This window comes from Cetorhinus maximus, chromosome 27 (genome assembly GCF_964194155.1).
Source record: "Cetorhinus maximus chromosome 27, sCetMax3.hap1.1, whole genome shotgun sequence".
Taxonomy (NCBI): domain Eukaryota; kingdom Metazoa; phylum Chordata; class Chondrichthyes; order Lamniformes; family Cetorhinidae; genus Cetorhinus; species Cetorhinus maximus.
Genome location: NC_135905.1, coordinates 28,012,461 through 28,028,578, shown reverse-complemented (window position 1 = coordinate 28,028,578; position 16,118 = coordinate 28,012,461). Strand labels below are relative to the sequence as shown.

At 46.1% G+C, this 16,118-nt stretch overlaps 1 protein-coding gene across 1 annotated transcript in view; it reads right to left on the bottom strand.

Moving 5' to 3' along the window:
• cdh23 (cadherin-related 23) overlaps positions 1-16,118 on the bottom strand; it is a 701,272-nt gene that overhangs the window by 29,582 nt on the left and 655,572 nt on the right. Inside the window, exons 51-54 of the mRNA XM_078530938.1 lie at positions 13,271-13,448; positions 11,146-11,357; positions 9,612-9,803; positions 7,099-7,212 (exon numbers count right to left, since the gene is read on the bottom strand). Of these exons, the coding sequence (XP_078387064.1) occupies positions 7,099-7,212; positions 9,612-9,803; positions 11,146-11,357; positions 13,271-13,448 (696 nt within the window). The remainder of the gene's footprint in view (positions 1-7,098; positions 7,213-9,611; positions 9,804-11,145; positions 11,358-13,270; positions 13,449-16,118) is intronic.

Below are 16,118 nucleotides of genomic sequence, written 5' to 3'. Positions count from 1 at the left end.
CGGCGTGCTGCCCCTCATCATCGCCCTGTGCTTCCTCATCCTCTGAGGCACTGCTGGATTCATCATGTGCAGCCTCATCCAGGGCATCAAGGTCTTCATCGTCAAATGCGTCTCCCCTTTCTAGCGCAAGATTGTGCAGAGCGCAGCATGCTACCGCTATCACAGAGACGTGATCTGGGGGGTATTGGAGTGCGACCCCTGAGCATCCAGGCATTGGAAGCACATCTTGAGAAGACCGATAGCTCTCTCCACCACAGCCCTTGTGGTGCCGTGGCTCCTATTGTACCGCTGCTCAGCTTCTGTTCTTGGATGGTGGAGAGGCGTCATGAGCCACCTTCTGAGGGGATAGCCCTTGTCACCCAGCAGCCATCCATCCAGCCGGGCTGGAGCACTGAAGAGCCCCGGCACCTGGGAGTGTCTGAGGATGTAGGCGTCGTGGGAGCTGCCTGGGTACCTTGCACAGACTTGTAGAATCTGCATCCTGTGGTCACACACTATCTGCACGTTCATGGAGTGGAAGCCCTTCCTGTTGACAAAGGCACCGGGCTCACCTGCTGGTGCCTTGATGGCCACATGTGTACAGTCTATAGCACCCTGGACACGGGGGAAGCCAGCAATGGCCGTGAAGCCTCTGGCTCACTGTGCCTGGTCGCAACGGAAGTGGATGGAGGTCAATACACGTCAGAACAGAGCGTCTGTAACCTGCTTGACACAAGTGTGGACAGCTGATTGGGAGACACCGCAAAGATCACCCACCGAGCCCTGGAAGGAGCCAGATGCATAGAAGTGGAGGGCAACTGTGACCTTCAGAGCCGCTGGCATGGGGTGTCCACCCACACAGTTAGGAGAGATCTCAGGGCCAATCATCTCACAGATGCTGTTGACTGTTTCCCTTGACAGTCGGAGCCTCCTTCGGCACTGCACCTCAGTCATATTGAGGTAGCTGCTTCGCCGCCTGTAAACCCTGGCAGCAGGATAGTGGTGTCCTCTGCGGCCCCTTCCACCTTGGACAACCTCTTGGCCCTGCACCCCTTGTGCCTGCGCCTGGCCTCCCAAAGGTGGCTCCCCTGGAGGCTGATTGTCCAGTCCTGGTCTCCTCCTTATTCTATCCCTCCTTCCTCCTCAGAGAAGCTGCCTCCAGTGGAGATGTCAGAACCCATACCCAGGCTGAATGGAGGCCTCCGGAAAGCTGCAGGCCCGATAAAGATTCCTGACTGCAAAGTGCTGAGCTGAAGCTTCAAAGTACAGAGAAAGCTGCTGGAATTCGTTCTGAACTGCTACCGATCACACGGGCAAGTTTAAAAAACTTGCTGCAATAAATACTTCACATAAAACATTGACAACCCCACTGAGCCCACATATCCCGCCCGTGGAAGAGTTTTGTTAAAAAGTCACTTACCCGCCTGCCTGTTGTGCCTGTGCGCCAACCCGAAGATTGTGTGGGCGCCTCAAAATCAGTCGATTGCCGAGTTAAGGGCCTTAACAAACCCTTTAATTAATGGCGGGCGCGCGTCGCACTTCATCGTGCGCCCGCCCAGCTAAATATCGCGATGGCGTGCGGAGACGTCGGGACGCTCGCCCAATGTCAGCGCTCGACATTTTAAGCGCTGACGTGTGGGCTCCGCCACCCATAAAATTCTGCCCCTAGTCATCCAGGTCTACAGCACAGAAAAAGGCCCTTCGGCCCATCGGGCAGGATTTTACGTGTCGGCGAGTGGGGGGCGGGGCCCGCTCACCAACACGTAAAGTGACGCGTGGTGACGTCAGGCGGAACTCCCGATGTCACCGCGCCCCATTTAAATTCTCGGGTAGGCGGGGGCGCTGCAAAATCAGCTGCGCGCCTGTCGACCTGTCAATGGCCAATTGAGACCATTGGCAGGGTCAATTAAGTAATTAAAGGACCTGCCCGTCCAACCTTAAGGTTGGCAGGTCGGCCAGGAGCCCCGGCGCGAATTAGGAAAAGCACGAAACCTCGTCCACGGGCGGGATGAGGCTTCATGTAGGTTTTAAAGAATTTTAATAAAGTTGTGAAAATTATGGACATGTTCCAACTCATATGACATTGTCACAGGAGGGACATTTTAGGGAAATTTTACTTTTCTATTTTTAGATTTTTCACATTTTGAGCCGATCTCCCTGAGGCAGCACTTAGCCTCAGGGAGATGAATGCGCTTTTTCGTGCGCATGCGTGAAAGAGCGCACTCTCGATTTTGGGATTCCCCCACCCGCACAGGGCGCGCATAGCGCTTCTGTGTGGACGTCACACTGGGTAGGTTTTAATTGGCTGGCCCACATAAAATGGCACCAATGGGGGCGCCGACTGGAAGCGCGCCAGTGCGTGCCCGCCCTTCAACTTCGCCCCCGACGGGGGGAAAATTCAGCCCATCGAGTCTGTGCCAGTCAAACAAGTACCTAACTATTCTAATCCCATTTTCCAGCACTAGGCCCATAGCCTTGTATGCCATGGCATCACAAGTGCACATCCAAATACTTCTTAAATGTTATGAAGGTTTCTGCCTCTGCCACCCTTTCAGGCAGTGAGTTCCACATTCCCACCACCCTCTGGGTGAAAAAATTCTTCCTCACATCCCCTCTAAACCTCCTGCCCCTTACCTTAAATCTATGCCCCCTGGTTATTGATCCCTCCACCAAGGGGAAAAGTTCCTTCCTGTCTACCCTATCTATGCCCCATAATTTTATACCCCTCAATCATGTCCCTCCTCAATCTCCTCTGCTCCAAGGAAAATGACCCCAGTCTAGCTAATCTCTCCTCATAGCTAAAACTCTCCAGCCCAGACAACATCCTGGTAAATCTCCTCTGCACTCTCTCCAGTGCAATCACATCCTTCCTATAATGGGGATTCCAGAACTGCATACAATACTCTAGCTGTGGCCTAACCAGTGTTTTATACAGTTCCAGCATAACCTCGCTGCTCTTATATTCCATACCTCAGCGAAAAAATGCAAGTATCCCATGAGCCTTCTTAACCACCTTATCTACCTGTCTTGCTCCCTTGAGGGACTGGTGGACAACAAGGTCCCTCTGATCCTCGGTACTTCCCAGGGTCCTACCATTCATCGTGTATTCCCATGCCTTGTTTGTCCTGCCCAAGTGCATCACCTCACAGTTATCCGGATTAAATTCCATTTGCCACTGATCAGCCCATCTGACCAGCCCGTCTATATCCTCCTGTAATCTAAGGCTATCCTCCTCACTATTTACCATCCCACCAATTTTCGTGTCATCTGCTGATCAACCCTCCTACATTCAAGTCTAAGTCGTTTATATATACCACAAACAGCAAGGGACCCAACACCGATCCCTGTGGAACCTCACTGGAATAATTAGGAAAGCTAATGGAATGCTATTGTTTATTGCAAGGGGGATTGAATACAAAAGTAGGGAGGTTATGCTTCAGTTATACAGGCCACTGGTAACACCACATCTGGGAGAACTGTGTACGGTATTGGTCTCCTTATTTAAGGAAGGGTGTAAGTTCGTTGGAAGCAGTGCAGAGAAGGTTTACTAGACTAATACCTGGATTGGCAGGGTTGTCTTATGAGGAAAGGCTGGAAAGGCTAGGCTTACATCAGCTGGAATTTAGAAGAGTTAGAGGTGACTTGATTGAAACATGGGGCCAAATTTTTCACTTGGCGTGCAGGTGCATGCCTGACCCGCTTGAGCATGAAATAGCGCGTGATGACGTCGGGAGAGTCAGCAGTGTGCCCGCCGACAATTAAGAGGCTTACTAAGGTCATTAAGGTTGTAATTGGCAGAGATTTTTCGTTGCCAGTCCAATGGTGCAGTTGGCGGGCGGGTGAATTGGCCAGATGGCCTTTGCCTTTTTGAGGAAACCTCATCCAAGGGAGGGATGAGGTTTCCGATACTAATTAAAAAAAAATAAAAGTGTGTGGACAGAATTTATCATCATCCACATGTGCAGGTGACTGATTCTGATGCGCGGACATTTTTTTTGGAATTTTAAAATCTTTATTTGTTGCTTTTGGGTCCTTCAGCTCCGTGAGGCAGCTCTCTGCCTTCCGGGGGCTTTCAGTGAGCTGGCCGGTGATTGGCCAGCCGGCGTGAAATGGTGGTCAGGGGCCGATCAGGGTCGGCGGTCTGTTCTCCAGCCGCTCCCGGACCCGCTGATCGGAGGCGCCCCCTGAACTAAAAATCCTACCCGTAAAAGATCCTGAGGGGTCTTGATGTGGAGAGGACGTTTCCTCTTGTGGGAGAACCTAGAACTAGGGATCCCTGTTTTAAAATAAGGCGTCACCCATTTAACACAGAGATGAGGAGGAAGGTTTTCTCTCAGGGGGTCGTGAGTCTTTGGCACTTTCTTCCTCAAAAGGCGGTGGAAGCAGAGTCTCTGAATATTTTTAAGGCAGAGGTACTCCAGTTTCTCACCCTATCCCCAAAGACTTTGATTCCCTTGATGTCCAAATACTTGTTGATCTCATTCTTGAAACATAATATATGACCGAGCGTTCACAACTCTCTGTGAGAATTCCAGAGATCCACAACTCTTTGACTGAAGAGGTTTTGCCTCATCTGAGTCCAAAATGGCCGATGCCTTATCCTGAGACTGAGGCTCCTAGTTCTAGATTCTCCAGCCAGGGGAAACAACCTCCAAGCATCTACCCTGTCAAACCCTCTCATTTCAATAAAATTACCTCTCACTCTTTTTAAATTCAAAGAATATCGGATCATTCTACTTGATCGGTAACAAGGGCTATACAAACTATTCTTTTGGTCTGGCACTGTAGAACAAACATCAGGGGAAAAGTACCTGGTTAACTCTTAACGTTCCTTGAAGTAGGCTTGCAAGCCAACCAGTTGTGAAAAATTTATATTGTACCTCAATACAAAATGGAGGAGGAACCTTTATGCTAACATGATACTAAGTATGTGGAACAGATCACCAGTCCAGGTGGGGAACCAAGAAACTTTAAAGAGTTTCAAGAGGAAACTCAGCAGGTTCTTGTCAATGAATTTCACAGTCATTAAAAACACACTGAGGGACTGGGGATAGGTGGGCTAGATGGACTGAAGGGTTACTCCTACCTCAAACTATTACTCTGTAATTTATTGTGTTTCTCAGAAATGTCTCGGTGAACTATCTTCACATGTGGTGATATGTAGGCAGTAATTCTCCGCAGAGAAAGCTCCTGCGAACAATGACATGAATGATCGTAGTTGGTGGAATTGACTGATGAAGAGAGAAAAGACTCGCATTTATATAGCGCCTTTCATGACCACTGGACGTCTCAAAGTGCTTTACAGCCAATGAAATATTTCTGAAGTGTAGTCATTGTCGCAATGCAGGCAGTTTGCGCACAGCTGGATCCCCCAAAGCAATGTGATTATGACCAGATAATCTGTTTTAATGATGTTGTTTGAGGGATAAATACTAACCAGATTTCAGGGAGAACTCCCCTGCTCTCTGCTTTGCGATAGTGCCATGGGATCTTTTACATCCACCTGAGCAGGCAGACACGATGGAACCTTGGTCTATCACCTCAACTGAAAGATGGCACCCTCGACAGTGTAGCACTTGCTCAGTACTGTGCTGGACTGTCGGGTCCTCTTCAAAAAGTAACATAGGAGCTCTAACACCCACTTAATCCACTGGATTAGACAGATTCGGGGGTGTGGTGGGGTGGCCGTTTAATATTCTATCTGAAAGACAGTGCCTCAGACAATACAGGACTCTTTCAGTACTGCAGGGAGGTGCCAACATCGAATATGCACTGAAGCCCTTGGATTTGGGCCTTGAAGCCAAAACCTTTTGACTCTGTGTTCAACAGTCCTTCTGACGGAACCACAGCTGATGAAGTGTGCTGCCTGGTGTTTTCATCCGCAAAATTTGTGCTAAATATGAATAACAAAACACAGCGGTTTCAAACAGAAAAATAAACACTGATTCAGCAAAGAGGTGACGTGGCCTGTGGCAGCTTCATCTGTACCCGACCACACTTTGTGAACAACCAATTTCCCTTAAAGGGACAGAGGGCAAATGCTGTCAACAGCAATGGTGAGACATTAAAATCCTTGGGAGGTAGCCCTCTCCTTGAAGCCAGTGAATAGGTCTAGCTGCCTGTTCAGCAGGTGATGTGTAAACTGAGGTGGGTGAGACAGGGCACAGGATTCAAAGGAGCCATTTTTCAGAAGAGTGAAGAAGCATCGACAAAGATGGAAGAAAATAAGCAACTTGTGCCCAAAGTTGCACTGATATTTAGAATATTGCTGAACACAAAATCTGTCATGAGCCAATACAATCAGGCAGGGTAGCACTGGAAAATCCCATCTCACTTTCACACAGATTTCCAGGCTCCCCTTGTCCCTCTGAAGCTCTATTCTTGTATGAGTCACAGCAACCGGGGCGGCTCTCTTTTGACCAAAGGTGGTTAATGGGAGGTTCAAAAGAAGTGTTAAAAACGATGCAGGTTTTTGATCAGGGTAGTTTGGGAGAAGCCATTTCGGCTGGTGGGTGGGTCAGGAACCAGAGGACACCGATTCAAGATAATAGACCAAAGTACCAAACGGAAGAAGAAGAGTATCTTTTTTTTACGCAGTGAGTGGTTAGGATCTGGAATGCACGTCTGAGAGTGTGGTGGAGGCAGATTCAGTGGTGGATGTGAGAAAAAGAATTGAATAAGCAACTGATGGAGAAAAACTTGCAGGACTACAGGTGCATACGCACAAGGAGCAGGAGTAGGCTACTCAGCCCCTCGAGCCTGCTCCGCCAGTGGAACCAGCTAAGTTGCTCTTGCAGAGGGCTGGCATGGGCTCGATGGGCCAAATGGCTTCCTGTGCTGTAACCATTCTATAATTCTCTGAAAGGGTAAATTCAATTGTAACTTTCAGAAGAATTTCACATGCACTTGAAATGGAAACATTAGCAGGGCTGTGGGGAAATAACAGGAGAATGGGACCAATCAGCGACACTTTCAGAAAGTCAGCATAGGCATGATAGCCCGAATGGCCTCCATCTGTGCTGCAAGATTCTTACGTGCAATATAGACAATTCCTCACAGTTTTGGAACCTGTTACCCGGTATCCGTCTGTATTCACTATATTTATCAAAATGCTCTTACCGGTGGTTTGAGAAAGAGTGGTTCGTTGTCATCAATATCATCCAGCGCTACCTGCAGAAGCTGTGTGGTTTCATAGGGGACAGGCTGCCCAAGGTCATATGCCAGGAGAATCAGCTAAAAAGGAAACATAAAGAGAAAACATAAAGAATCTATGAAGAAAAGACTCACGGATACCATTCTGCTCTTTCACTATAACACTGTTCTATAATGGCAAAGCTATTCCCAGCTAGAAACAGAGATGATTGGTTAATTTCCCTACTCAATCATGTGATGGAGTGAATGAGATTGATTTAATTCAGACAATGTGTGTGATGAAACTATCCTCCACCCGCTGCACTTTGCTGTCGGAGTAACCTTGCTTGTATTGGGAGATTTTGCTGTAGTCGAGTTCTGTTTGCTGTAGTTCATCGTGAACTTTTTTAAATGGACCCCGTTCACTGGCATAGTCATCACTGATCACAGTCCTGCCATAATTCCTGTTCTGCCTCCAGTTCAATCGTTGACACAGTGATGTCAATTCTCACTTGGATAACAAAGGTAGAGATACATAGTGTTTCCTCTTCCAAACTACTGATTTGCTGCTGATGGGTTTTCACTGTTAGCAATGATACAGGATCAAAATAATCACACACCCATATTGGGAAACCAGGCTAGAAGTTCGTCAACGGTGATAATGAAACCAAGTACGGACTGAATATTGAGTTCAACAATTTCAGATCATGAACTCTCTCCTCCATCCCCACCCCCTTTCCGATCCCCCCTTTTCCAATAATTTATAAGTTTTAAAATATATTCTTCTTTTCCCACCTATTTTTAAATTTATTTCGATCTATCGTTTTATCTCCACCTTTTAGCCCATTTCGATCCCTTCCCCCCATCCCGCCCCTACTAGAGCCATCTGCCACTTGCTCATCCTGCTTTCTACCCTTAATGTCCCCATTAGCACATTCCTTAGATAATATCACCACCGTCAACGCCCCTTTGCCCTTTTGTCTATGACATCTTTGGCAGTCTCTTCTTTGCCTCCACCTATCACTGGCCCTCTATCCAGCTCTACCTGTCCCACCCCCCCTTAAACCAGCTTATATTTCACCTCATTTCTATTTTTCCTTAGTTCTGTTGAAGAGTCATACGGACTCGAAACATTAACTGTGTTCCTCTCTGCAGATGCTGTCAGACCTGCTGAGTTTTTCCAGCTATTTTTGTTTTTGTTACAAAGCAAAACTCACTTGTTCTTAGTATTCAGTGTGAATAGTGGCCAAAAGCCATCTATCCAAGTTTGCTTAGTGACTCTTAAGCCTGCAGTTAAACTTACATTCAGTGTGAGGCACAGCTGATCAGACCTGGGCTATACTGCCGCTTGCATCTGGCATTACCAGGCAGGAGGGAGATCTGTACAAGAGTTACGCTCAATCGCAGTGATTTTCAAACATTTGGGAGCATGGGTGGGAATGGTTCCTCGCTCTTGCAATGAAATAAGACAAAGCAAGGGACTTGACTGAGCATTCTTTTACACCAGGCATCACAATGAGCGGTAGCTATACTCTATACAGTGAGAAGATTAAGAGCAGTGAGACAGGCTCCAGGAAGCGAGACAGGATGCTTATCACATCTGCATTTGGAGGTCAGATAAGCGTTGCGATGGTGTTGGTTGCAGAACGTGTCTTTTAAAGACGTCTTCGTAGTGTTCTAAATGTTAACAGCAAGTCTTTATTAACTACTTGTAACTATATACAAATATACAGTGAAGGGCACAGGCATGGAGCTCTCTCTCCATCTCCAGGACTTAACGCATCTCTGGCTAACACAACACTGACCCTAGGTCTAGGTCATGAGCCGTCTTACATCAGTGTGTGGGTGGCACTGTGCTGTTCCTGTATATACCAGACTGTTCTACTACAATAAGGAGCTGAGTTATAATCAGTTCTGATGAAAGGTTTTCAACCTGAAAGGTTATCTTTGTCTCCCTCTCCACAGATGCTCCCTGACCTGCTGCGTATTTCCATCTTTTTCTGGTTTTACCCCGGTTATATCACTGATTGCTTGAATCCATGCAGGCCCCAAAGCTGCTTGGCACAAAGGTGACACGATAATAACTACCTCATGGGTCAGGGTTTTGACTTTTGAGATGACCAAACATATAATTGAACTTCACGACCAGTTTAGCTCCAGCTCGTGGTTTGAGGGCCAGACACCGGACATTGCAAAGAATTCTAAACGTCAAGGTCAGATTAGTTACTTTTCTCATGCTTTACACAGAATTCACAGCACGAGAAAGGCCATTCATCCAATGGGACCACGCCGCACCTATCCTCTCGAGGGGCCTCCTCCCAGTCATCTTCCTATAACCCTGTCAGCACAACCGCAAAAAACGATACCAATATATTTCTGGGCAGCTTTCAGTAAAGCACAAGGAAGATGGATCTCAGATCCAAATGTTCCTTCCCACTATAATCAGAAGTGTGGCATGTATAAGGATGGAGATTACAGGGTACTCCAAACCAATCACTCACATTATAGACAGCCTGCCTCTCCCTGTCCAGTCTGACTGTGGTACTGATGATTCCACTGAGCGGGTCGATGCTGAAATACTCCCAGTCTCTGTTGACTGCTGTCTTCAGGAAGTCGTACCTGACCGCTCCATTCAAACCTTCATCGTTGTCAGTGGCCAGGACCTCATACACATTGAATCCTGCGTCTCTCTCCTAGGAAACAAGAGTGAGCACAATAAATGCTTGAGGTGTCACAGTCTCGAGTCATGGGTCAATTCCTGAGCTGCAAGGTTTCAGGCTGGTGCAGATAGTGTTGGAAAAATTAGAAGGGAACCAAATACATTTACTTGATTGAAACATATTAAATCCTGAGGGGTCTTGGCAGGGTGGATATGGAGAGAATATTTCCTCTTGTGGGAGAATCTCCAACTAGGTGTCACTATTTAAAAATAAGGGGTCGCCCATTTAAAACAGGGATGAGGTGAAATTTTTTCACTCAGAGGGTCATGAGTCTCTGGAACTCTCTTCCTGAAGAGGTGGTGGAAGCAGAGTCTGAATATTTTTAAGGCAGAGGTGGATAGATTCTTGGTAAGCAAGGGGGTGATAGGTTATCGGGGGTAGGCTGGATACAGGTTTCAAGTCACTATCAGATCAGCCATGATCTTCTTAAATGGTGAAGCAGGCTCGAGGGACTGAATGGCCTACTCCTGTTCCTTGATCGTATGCTCGTATTTCTTATTGGGCTATAAAAGCAATTGAGCAGTAGAGGAGATGTTTACATTTGTGGATGAATCTAGTGAATGCCAATCATATTTTCCAGTTGTTTATATTTCTATGGGTACAGACAAGATTTATGCATCGGTGCCAATGTACACAGTGCCAATGAAACTAGGCTCTGGATAGAATGGAATTGATGGACAGAATGGCCTTTTATTAGCTCCAGATTTTTATGTTCTCCTGCCTCTTTCTGATAATCTGATACATTCTCTGCAACGAGATATGCAAAACTAAAAAAAGGAACTACTGTCCCATTTCTAATGCTGTCTTTCAAGAGTTTAGAATTCTTCTTTATTCTTAACCAATATCTTCTTGTTTAAGAGAGAATTGTTTTGGGGAAGAGAAGGTTGAGAAGAGATTTGATAGGGGTGTTCAAGATCATGAGGGGCCTGGACAGGGTGGACAGGGAGAAACTGCTCCCACTCGTGAAAGGAACGAGGGCGAGAGGGCACAGATTTGAAGTAAAAAGGAGCAAAAGTGACATGAGGAAAAACATTCTGCGCAGCGAGTGGTCAGGATCTGGAATGCTCTGCCTGAGAGTGAAGTTAAGTTGAAGCATTCAAAAGGGAATTAGACTCTTACCTGAAAAGGAAGGATGTGCAGGGAGAAGGCAGGGGAGTGGCACTAAGCGATTGCTCATTCGGAGAGCCGGTGCTGACACGATGGGCCAAATGGCCTCCTTCTGCGCTGAAACAATTCTATGATTCTGTGAAGCTTTTCTGTTACCGGTCTGTCTGAGCGCTTCTCACTATTAGCGCATCTGCATTGAGTGTCTTACCTCCATCACGTGCAGTATTGTCCCATTGGGAGGCCTGATAAACAAAGGCCGATTGTCATTCACGTCAATCACTTCAATCTTCAGCAAAGCTGACCCCCAAAGCGGTAGCTCGCCTTGGTCAGTGGCGACAACTGTCAAATTAAACCTCTCGTAGGATTCCAGGAGCCGGGTGGTGGTAATCACGGCTGTATCCTCATCAATCCTAAAAGCCTCTGAAAGGAATAGAGAAAAGGATGACCCAGTGTAACATTTCCAGTGTTTGTTGGACCTCCTTTTTGGCACATAGGCCATGTGGTGCAGTGAAAACCGATCCAGGTGAATTTCTAGGACGCAGTGTTTGAGTATGAGGGAGAGAGGGGGAGAGGATATGTAGGTGGGTATGGTGCAATTTTTATTAATTAATTCATGGGCTATGGGCTTTGCTGGCAGCATTTATTGCCCATTCCTAGTTGCCCTTGAGAAGGTGCTGGTGAGCTGCCTTCTTGAACTGCTGCAGTCCATGTGGTGTAGGTACACCCACAGTGCTGTTAGGGAGTTCCAGGATTTTGATCCAGTGACAGTGAAGGAACGGCGATATATTTCCAAGTCAGGATGGTGTGTGACTTGGAGGGGAACATCCAGGTGGTGGTGTTCCCATCTATCCGCTGCCCTTGTTCTTCAAGATGGTAGTGGTCGTGAGTTTGGAAGGTGCTGTCTGAGGAGCCTTGGTGAATTCCTGCAGTGCATCTTGCAGATGGTACACAATGGTGGGTATGTTCCTGGACGTGGAATCCAAAGGCCTGGGCTCAAAATCTGAAAATATGAGTTCATATCTCATCAGTGACCTGAATTCAGTTAATTAAATATATCTGGAAAAAAAGTAAGTGTTGACCATAAAGCTAACAGATGGTTGTCAAAACCCATCTGGTTCACTAATGTCCTTAAGGGAAGGAAATCTGCTGTCCCTACCTGGCCTGGCCTACATGTGACTCCAGACCCACCGCAATGTGGTTGACTCTTTACTGCCCTCTGAAATGGCCTAGCAAGCCACACAGTTATGTTCAAGAAGCTGACTCCTCACCACCTCCTCAAGGACAATTAGGGATGGGCAATAAACGCTGGCCTCGCCAAAGACATGCACAGACCGTGAATGAATAAATATAAATAAAGAGGGGACAGAGAGATGGACTGAGAGGAAGAGGGGGAGTGGAGAGAAGGGCAAGCGGTGGGGAAGAGAGAGCTACGTTTAGAGAGTAGCGTATTGTGTGCAAGGCACATGGAGTACGAGACAATAAAAAGAGCAGGTTGAGTAGGAAAAGTAGGAAGAGGAAATTTATTCACAATTACCGACAACAGTAATTTTTAGCCTTTCAGGTCAATCAATGGTAGATTGTTATGGTGCATAATTGTTATACTTAATATTCATTGCGAAGAGTTTTAATAAGACATATTGGATTTTTGCTTGACTCTAATTGCTCTACTTGTACAGGGAGCTAGTTTATTCACCCACTAATGGTAATCTGAAATGTTGATATGATTTATTTACTGCAAGTAGTTTGGAACTGTGCTTGGCCAGTTCAGCACCACTGCAAGATATTGGATATGTGCAACAATTGTTTTGGGTGGGGGGGGGGGGTTAATAAATATTACATTACCTTAAGGTTGGATGGGCAGGGCCTTTAATTAGCTTAATTATCCTGTTAATGGCCTCAATTGGCCATTGACAGGTCAGCGGGTGGACAGCCTGCCTTCCTGAATATTTAAGTGGGGCGGGATGAGGTCGGGGGTTCCCCCCAACGTCATCCCGCTTCATTTTCCCGTCGGCGAGTGGGCCCCGCCCCCAAATTGCCGACGGAAAAATTCTGGCCACTGAGTGGAGGTGAGACACCCCCCCCCAGAGGAAAGGAGAAGAAAGCCCATCAAAGCAAGCTAAGCTGTCCCTCTTGCAAGTCTATGAGCAGAAGGATACAAGATGCTGTGGGTAAGATTTGGGAAGAGATCAGCACCATTCTCTACCAACTTTGGAGCAATGAGGCACCTGGGGCAACACACAAACTAAGAGCTTTGAAGAGCAGAGGGAGCAGAGAAACGTTCAAATAAAATGTACATCGTTCCCTTAAAGGGATTATATAACTATTTATCTTACCTACACCAGGCCCCTGTATACTATACTTTAACACCGCATTTTCACCCTCATCCAGATCTGTCGCAGTCATGGTTACCACAGATGCCCCTCCTGGCTCATTCTCATAAACACTGGTGCTAAACACATTCTTGGAGAACTGGGGACGATAGTCATTAACATCCAGAACAGTCACCAGCACCTGCAGCGACAAATAACAACTGCATTAGCCCACAAGACAAGCTGTAACTTAAGTCAGCTCAAAAATGGTTCTGCTGCACCTGCACCTCAATGTGATAGTGTAAGGGCATACATTTTTATTTCTCTTGGACTGTTGTAAAGACCATAACTTTTTATTGCCTGTTGGACTGTGGATTAAGATTACAATGGCTGCAGTTTGAAAGACACATCCACTGGAACAGGATGAGAGATGTGTACAATGTTGCAATCCTGGGACAGAGTGTGCCATGAAAGACAGGATGGTGCCAGAAAGGAGTCCTGGACCAAGGGAACTGCCTGGCAACAACATTTTAATTGGCTCCTGACCAGGTGGCCAGGTTTTGTGTGAGGACAGGGCAACAGAATAGCTCCCAGCCTGAAAGGAGTAAGACCTAAAACCTCTTTCTCCTGTGTGTGTGGAAGATTCCAGTAATTCCACAATAATAGCTAGCTGGCTTTTTCTCCTCATATATTTATAACCTGCTCTCTCTCTGAAAACCCCTGTCAAGAGGCAAAGGGGAAAATCACTGTTAGAGACATTGAAAGGCAAGTGTTCAACCAGTGAACTAAAGACTGACAGTGCTGGAAGACCACCTCGTGTTATCAACAAGAACTGAAAGGAATTTGGAAGACATCGATCAAAATCAACCCATTCAATCCTGTACTCCGGAATTGGTGTTATTGAACTGTTTTATCCCACTCTTAAAATCCATGATTTGTGTGTCTTATATGTCATATGTGTGTATGTGTGTGTGTGTATAGGGGTTTAAGAAGGAGGTAGAGTTTAAGTTGTAGTGTTAGAAGTTAGCAGTTCATATTTCTTTCTTCTGCCACTGGTTAATGACGGTTTGTTCAATAAACAATTATTTACTTATTCAGTTTACAAACCTGGTGCTCGTATTCTGTTAACCTAAATTAAACAGTTAGGTAGAATTGGGGAAATCGGGTGGTTTGGTCAAACCTTTCACATCTGTCGTGGTTCAGGGAGCAGTGGGGCTGATATTACAGCGCAGGATCCCCAGTGAGTCATGACAAAGTTTGGGGGCTCGGGTCTGGGATATTTTGGAACAAAAGACGACGATGATTTGGGTGCAGATTTAGTAAGTAATAAAAGTTAAAATGAAACATCAGCTTTGTACTGTCAAAAATAAGATGGCACTGGAAACTGCTAAAGCTTTCCTGCAAGTGGAAGAGGTGGCCCTGACGATTTTACAAGGGATCCCAAAAGCCAGGTTAATCGAATTGGCAAGTAAATTAAGAGTAAGATTGCCTGCCGAAGCTGGAAGGCAGAGATAATCAAAGAGATGGCACAGCATTTGAAATTGGAAGGAATACCCTTAGAATAGAGCATTCCAAAGGGAACAGGTAGAAAAGGAAAGAGAAAGGACATTTCAAGGGGAGTTAGAAATGACGAAGTTAGAAAAGGAGGAAAGAGAAAAAGAGAGAGATTTCCAGCTTAAAACGCTGACAGTTTAAAAAAGAGACACCAGTAGGTGAGGCGGGACTTATTTCCAGATCAGAACCCCGTGGGGAGATGTTTAAATTTGTACAAGCTCTTCCAAAATTTGAGGAAAGGGATGTTGAAGCATTCCTTATTTCTTTTGAGAAGATAGCTAAGCAAGTGAACTGGCCAAAGGAAATCTGGGCATTGCCCATGCAGAGCAAATAGATAGGTAGAGCACAGGAAATGTATGCTCCACTGTCAGAGGAGGTTTCTAGGGATTATGAGGTGGTGAAAAGGCCATTTTGAGTGCTTATGAGTTGGTCCCTGAAGCATACAGACAAAAGTTTCGAAATTTAAGGAAAGAACCTGGTCAAACTTACATTGAATTTGAGTTGAAACTAACTATGAAGTTCTCAGAGAGACCATTCTCTTGAAGAGTTTAAAAACTCCCTACCTTCTGTAATAAGAACCCATGCTGAAGTCCAAAAGGTTGCAAAACTGCTAGACAGGCAGCAGTAATGGCTGCAGATTCTGAGCTGATCCATAAAACTAAACTTTTTTTCCATCACCCCCATAAATTTGAAAAGGATAGAAAGAGGGAGAGTGAAAGGAAGGCAAGTAGCCAGGGTAAAGAATGGATAGCAGGGAATACCTTGGGATCTCCTCCCCAGATCAGGAAAGAAGGTACTGAGAGTGAAGGTGAAACTCAAAGGCCTAAGTGTTTCCGTTATACTAAAGTGGGACACATTCGTTCAGAATGCTGGAAGCCCAGGGGACTTATTGGAGTTTGCAACAGTGAATCCGAAAAGGGAACTCAAAAGAAAATGCCATGGATCAAATTGTAGCTTTAACTACAAATAAGGGTCTGGAGGTAAACACTGCTGTGAATGCAGGTGGAGTGAATAAGGTGGATGAGAGATATAAAGGGTTTTTGTCTAAAGGAAAGATAACCCCTTTCTCATCAAATGATGCAGCTAAACCTATAACTATATTAAGGGACACAGGCGCTACTCAAACACTTTCGCTGGAGAAGGATCTAGTTTTCCCTCCAGAGATCAATGAAAGCTAAAGTATTGGTAAGCGGGATAATTGGAAAGTATATCCCGGTTCCATGGTACAAAGTACAATCGGAGTGTGATTTGTTGTCTGGATCGGTGGTTGTAGGAGTGGTTAAGAAATTACCCGTGGATGGAGTTGATTTACTCCTAG